Genomic DNA, 6,907 nt, shown 5'->3' with positions numbered 1-6,907 from the left:
TTATTCAATTCTGTGAACTTTTTTTAAATTCACAAACTTTTCTCTACATTTTTGATTTGTTTTCAAATCTTTCGACATTTTTCATCTTACAATTATTTTGAAAGTACTATAAAAAAACGAAAGGAATTTTTTCGACCAACTACTGAAAATAAATCAGAAGAAAACTACTTGCTCCATCCCATAATATAACATTGTTTGGCAAGCTGTCTTTGGTTGCAAAACGATCTTATATTATGGGATGGAGGGAGTAGCTTCTTTTAGATAGACAAACAAAGAGAAAACCTAGCTGGTGAAAGCAAGCGAGCGGGTGAGCCAGGTGGCTCAATATTGGGCCGCCGCCCACTAGCATCAAGCTTAAGGTACACACATGTGGGCTAGCCCATTTAGATGTTAAGTACTCGAGCACGTAAAATAATGGCCTAAAAGACCCGAGCCAGCGAGAGATCGAACTCGTGACGCTCCGCTCGTGAAGTGAAGAACCTGACCAATCAAGCTGGCAAAATCTAGTGATTTGTATGCAGTGCAAGAGTTTAAAGTATCGAACATCTTTCAAGTTTTCACGAATAATTCAATAAAATAAATGGAAAATTCTGCACAAAAATTGACAGACGCAAATACATTTTTAAAACCATGAACATTTTTTTCCAAAAAATGTGAACACATTTTGAAATTCGAACAAACTTTTGAAACTTGAGCAATTATTCAAAAGATGAACAAAATTTTTGAAATTCCTAAAAAAATATTTTTTTGAAAATATACATCGAACATTTTGTAATACATGCAAAACAATTTTTAAATACATATAATATACGCACAACAATTTTGAACTCCACAGTGAATATTTTTGTGATATACCCAGAACAAAATTTTAATATATGTTGAATTTTTTTGTAATATACTCTGAACAATTTTTAACTACACATTGAACATTTTTGTGATATACGTTGAACATTATTTCAATACACAATGAACATTTGTGTGATATACGCCGAATTTGTTTGAGTTGTGAACAAAATTTAAAAACCTTGACTTTTTCTAAAATCACTACCAAAATTTGGAATTTTAAACATTTTTTGAAAACAAAGGATATAAAATAAAAACAAAATGGTAAAATAAAAATATAAGAAAAAAAATGAAACTGAATCAGAATCAGAAAAGAAACCGAAACAAAAAAAGCAAACAGAATTTTTTTTGGAAATTTGGTTAAAAAAAATACCGTTTAAAGGAACCTGCTAGAAGGTGAAGTCGGCCGGCCCGTCGCGTGGCAGACGACGTGCATCAGGAGGCGAGCAGATAGAGTTTTGATCATGCCATGTCACACTTTCTGGCCCCAAAACCGCCTAAAATTGATGCAAAACCACCTAAGGGGGAGATTTACCCGGTTTTAAGGAATTGGGGGTTAAGATCATACCAAATTTGAGTTCAGGGGGGTATTTGTCCCTCAGGCTACATTTGAGGGTGAAAAATAGACTTCTTTCAGAAAAAAGGGACATCAACGAGACGGCCCGCTTCGTTCGCTTGTGCGTGCGACTGAGTTCCTGGCCCAATGAGCCGCCCCTTCTAGTTTATCGCCCTTCTAGCGTCTGTGGCCCAATGAGACGGTATAATATTGAGTCTGTCGCCCTTCCTTCCTCCCCCTCCACTAGTTCCTCCACCAAAAACTAGGGTTAGGGTTAGGGCGGCGGCGGCGGCTTTATTTCCGATCGCGATCGCCATGGCCACCGGAGGCGCCCCAAAGCCGGAGGAGGAGACCGTCGTCTTCCCCGATTGGGTGATGCTGGAACGCATCTTCCGCAAACGGTGCCACGACGACCTAGACGCTGCTGGTGAGGCCGTCAACAAGAACAAGACCGCCGCTCCAGTCAAGATTGACAGCGTCCACTCCTGCTTCGTCTCCTTCACCCTCGCAGCTCCTCCAGGTTCCTCCTACTTCAACCTCCATTGGCCGGAGAGACAAGGCTCAGAAGAACTCCTTGCCTTCGTCCGGGCAGTCGACAAGAACCTTGTCCTCTTCGACATCGCGATCCCCGACCCGATTCGCTACAGGGACGCTCCGCCAGATCTGTTCGTCTACACGGCCTCTGCTCCTCCCCTCTCGGTGCAGCAGCTTCCTCGGCGCAGCACAAAGCAGTTCCTGGCTCATAAGTTCACCACCGGCATTCTGCAGCTCGAAGCGGAGCACTGCTACATCGTTGCCGACCTCAATGTCCGCCCCAAGAAAAAGGGCGCTAGTGCTGAACTCTGTGTCTTCAACTCCGGCGCCAACGAGTGGAGAATCATCCCCGAGGTGCTTGCTGATAAGCTCCCTGACCTCTGGTGGACCGATGATGTGTTTGCTTTCGATGGCCGTTTCCTTTGCTGGGTGGACTACTTCAGCGGCGTTGTGCTATGCGACTTCTCCAAAAATGTGGACTCCCAGGTGCTCCACTTCGTGCCTTTTCCTGGAGGAATCAAATACCCTGATGACGCACGGTTCCCGAGGTACTTCCCAGGGAGGTTCCGAAGTGTGTCCATCAGCCAAGGCATGATGCGCTATGTCCATATTGACAATGACTTTCATCAGACAGTCCACAGTGGCTGGCGAGGGATTGCTCCTAAGAGAAGCAAACGGCGGCAGAAGCAGCTAACCCACAAAATCACCATTTGGACGTTGAACTCCAAGTTCGAGTGGGAGGTGCATTGTGAGATCAACCTGGATTGTCTCTGGGCACAACCTCGTTACCGAGGTCTGAGCTTACCTTGGCGTCTTCCTGAGTTCCCAGTCATCAGCATGGATGACCCGGGTGTTCTGTGCTGCCTGCTGAGGGCGAAGGAATTTGCTGGCAAGGAGTGGATGATCATGGTTGACATGAAGCATGCGGATCTGCAGTCATGTACTGATGTGAATGTAGAAGACAAGTTCTCTAATACCACCCAACTTTCAACTGTCTTCTCCAAATACCTTCAAAAGGCGAACAGGTAACTGGCTACAAGAAGCTCCCTTAATATTCAAATGACATCTTTCACGTACGTTCTTACATATTATATAACATGCTTGCCTTTGCTTAGCTTTCTGTTGGATACGTTACTGGTAAACACTGGTGTTTTTCCTTACTTATCGTACCTATGGTGCAATAGACATGCTGCCTGGTTTTTCATTCCATGTAGGATTCTCAAAGAACTTCTTTCTTAATTGATGTCATTCACGCACATTCTTACATACATACAACCTCCGTCCCAAATTAATTGTCTTAGATTGATTGGACAAATCTAAGACAAGTAATTTGGGATGGAGGGAGTATTATATAACATGGTTGCCTTTGCTTAGCTTTCTGTTGGATATTGTAGTGGTAAACACTGGTGTTTTTCCTTATTTATCGTACCTATGGTGCAATAGACATGCTGCCCGGTTGCATTCGGTGTAGGATTCTCAAAGAACTTTGGCTTTGGTGCACGCTTTAAGCTTACTGCATGTTGTCTGCTCCCTGTATGAATCACTTTGAAGTGTCCCCTTCTTTCATTGTCAACTCTCTGCACAGTGACTGACCCATACCATCCTACTAATCAGGGTTGTTTTCCCTATGTTATTCTCTGTTGCTTTACTCCTGCCCCAAAGTTTCTATTTTGCTGCCTTCTGCCGTTGCATGTCCTCTAGTGTTGCTGTGTTATAGTAATATATATATATATACATATATATAGATTAATTGAAGCATTTAATATGTTGTTGCCTTGAATCTTCTGTTGGGCTGTTCCAGTGTTTGAGTTGTAGCTGCTTCAGTTGTGTAGAGATTCCAATATGGACTCCCTCCGTTCGTAAATATAAGTCCTTTTTAGAGATTCCAATATGGACTACGTACAGAGCGAAATGAGTGAGTATAAGCTTTGGTCCTTCTGCCATCAAGTTTTCCTTAAGAGTCTAGAGTCCTCTATTTCTCCTTATTGGATCTTTTGCTCTTTACATGGGATTGTCCATTATCTGTACAAATGGGACTGTAATTCTTTCAGCAGCCTTCTGTCGCCACTAGCATGGTGCTATTTTGAAGTGAATTCTTGGAACCACATTATTTTGATTGCTGTTGTAAAGCATAAAACTATATTGTCCTCTAATTTCTGTAGGGGGGACAAGCGTCTATGAAGCTTTATTAGCACATACTTCTCTGTTGGCAAAATTTCTTTGGTTTACTTTGGGTCAATCAGGTCACATCTCTGGCTGTTTCTGTTAGAATCCTTTTGTTTGAGATAGCGTATACCATGGTTTTTAAGGCAGTAAAGTGTCCTAAGGCGTTCTACCCCTGCTCTGACGCCTAAGCGGGCACCTGAGCACTAAGGCAGACTAAGCGCCTAAAGCGGGCAGATTTCCAAGGCGCTGCCAGGGCGCCTAAGCGTCCTAACGCAGACGCCTTAAAAACCATGGCATATACTTTTATATCGTCTAACTGAGTGCTGGCCATGGTGGAGCTTAGTGTAGACCAACAGGGCCCATGCCCCCCTCCCCCCTTAATTTTTCCATCCATCGAAGAAAATGCTATTAATTTGGTTCCCTTCGAGTAATGGCCCCCTCTTGAATTATGCTCAAGCTCTGCCAGTACTGGGCCAGTGAGCCATTCTCTTTACACGGGAGTGCCATTAGCTAAAACCCCTGTAGTATTAGCTTTGCTGGCCTTCTCATGTTACTGTCTTACTCTTGATTCTGGCTACAACCCTTCTGATTGTTTTCTCTATCCTCTCATGCCTCATTTCATTCTCTCACGCCTAATTCGACATTGGTACGGCTGGACTGTGGTGAGGACTCCAATTTTTCTCGAGTATGCTGCCCTGTCGCCGCGTTCAGCCTCTTGTTACACCTGAACACACACACACACACCATGCCTGGCTGCAGCATGTTTGCTACCAGTCCCTGCATGTCAGTTGTAGTCCTTACCAGAGGCTGTGTCTGCTCATTGAGGCCACACCGCAACGCCATGGCTATGTGGTGTTCTGAATATTATGTCAAGCTAGGCGATGACATTACCATCTGAATCCATGTCAAATATATGATGCAATTGCATTTGCATTAATATTGAGTGCAGAACTATTTTCTTTACCAATATACTCCACTGCAATGCCATTTGTCTTTCTTGTTTGTCTTTTTTTAAACTACCCTTTTCAAGTGACAATTTATCTTATCTGTTTATACTGTTCGCAAACAACATACTCAGATGTTCAGATGGTGTATATATCTGAGTTATTTTTATTTCTATTTTTAAAGGGATGGCATGGGACAACATTGAGCTAACTTCATTGAAATGCAAGTCTGCAATATGAAGACCTGTAATCTGGTGACTGAAGGTGAACACTTTGCGGATGCTCAAATCAAAGATGTTGTTTGTCAATGACGCGGTGCAACCAGAACAGTTTGATGATGTACTGATGAATATCTATTGGAGTAACGCTACATGTTCTGGATCATTTAATCATATGTTTTAGCGTTAAAAGTATGAGATTGAATATCTTTTCTTTCATGAAAATTGAATTGAGGGCAAGCACAAGGAAAAAAAATAGTGCTAGACATTATTTTTGGTTTTCTTATCGAGGCCAAAATGTCTTAATTACAGAGATCTTCCAATATTTTTCTATTGGGGGTTCTTCCATTCCTTTTTTTTTGAGGAATTATGACAGTGAGGGAAGCTCCCCACTGACCTTTATATTTCTCATTCCTTTTATTGAGCACAATGATGTGAATCAGGCTTTAATAAGTTCTAATACGCAGCGGCACAATTCATGCTCACTTGTACTCCCTCCGTTCCTAAATATAAGTTTTTCTACATATGGAGCAAAATGAGTGAATTTACACTCTAAAATATATCTATATACATCCGTATGTTTGGTTCCTAAATATAAGTAGTCAATTGTTGGAATATCAGCTCTTCCTCGATCTCGCTACAATAAAATATGGGTCTCACTTAATCCTAATAGCGTTCTTATTTTCTCTAAAATTATTCGCTTGCTTACTCCTAACAAGTGGGGTCCACACTTATCATTGTGAGATAGATAGAGTTGACATGTGGGTATAGGGGTATTTTGTCATATAACATGGTCAATGAGTTTGACCTGACAATAACAATGTCTAATGGCATTTCTGAGCAAACATCTAATGGAATGATGGCAATTTTCAGATATTTGATGGCATTTTTAAGAAAACATCTCATGGAACGATGGCATTTTTGAGCGTTTGTAATTTTTAGTGGCAAAATTAAGCAGTGAGACATAATTAGTGGCATAAATGATAAAAACCCTTTAATCTATCCTCACTTAGCTCAAAAAAAAACATTCACCACATCTAATACCAAAATAACAGTTCCACTAGAGATGCAGTGTCATGTGTCGTTGAAATGAAATGCACCGAGCACATTCATATTTATCCTAGATCAGTTTTCAGCATGAACTTTTTCCATCCATCGCTGAATTAATTACGATCATCGGACTCAATTAGAAAAACACAACTTTGTTTCTGCTATAAGGAAATTCATCATAGTGGCAAAGGGTGCAAAATATGAGACCAAAAATGCGCATGAAAACCTGGCAATGATCTGTTCAAATAAACAATACAAGTTCTCAAAGAAACTATGTCAACTTTCAAGAAACACTTGATGAAGAAACAACATGACAGCAGTATTAACAAAATCTTGAATAGGAAAGGATGTTCTAAACAACAGCAGGTTCCCATGAATTATGATTTTGAATGCAAAGAAGATAGCTACAAGAATTTCTTGTTCTCAATACAAGTCTATTGTGGATAATAACACACATGTCCAGGATATTTTGTTACAACAAAGGATATATGGTAGGCTGACCTGATATATGTATGGCAAGAAGAAATCAAGGATTTCTCAGAATTCAACCAGAAATGATCATCAATATTTTCCCCTGAAGAACGATGTCAACCGCG

General features: G+C 41.2%; 1 protein-coding gene across 1 annotated transcript; it reads left to right on the top strand.

The window, feature by feature from the left end:
- Window positions 1-1,629: 1,629 nt before the first annotated feature.
- On the top strand, window positions 1,630-5,617 carry LOC119303596. The gene is made up of 2 exons (XM_037580729.1): window positions 1,630-2,958; window positions 5,228-5,617. Exons 1-2 carry the CDS (start codon window positions 1,715-1,717, stop codon window positions 5,247-5,249), a joined length of 1,266 nt encoding a protein of 421 aa, XP_037436626.1. The 5' UTR covers window positions 1,630-1,714; the 3' UTR covers window positions 5,250-5,617.
- The last annotated feature ends 1,290 nt before the right edge of the window (window positions 5,618-6,907 follow it).

Source organism: Triticum dicoccoides, chromosome 5A (assembly GCF_002162155.2).
Source record: "Triticum dicoccoides isolate Atlit2015 ecotype Zavitan chromosome 5A, WEW_v2.0, whole genome shotgun sequence".
Classification (NCBI taxonomy): domain Eukaryota; kingdom Viridiplantae; phylum Streptophyta; class Magnoliopsida; order Poales; family Poaceae; genus Triticum; species Triticum dicoccoides.
Note: the sequence above shows the minus strand (reverse complement) of the source record. Positions and strands in the feature narration are given on the sequence as shown.

Coding starts and splice junctions, on each gene's coding strand:
- LOC119303596 (XM_037580729.1), top strand. CDS start 1,715: ATGGCCACCGGAGGCGCCCCAAAGCCGGAGGAGGAGACCGTCGTCTTC. Junction 2,959..5,227: donor TACCTTCAAAAGGCGAACAG/GTAACTGGCTAC, acceptor CTATTTTTAAAG/GGATGGCATGGGACAACATT.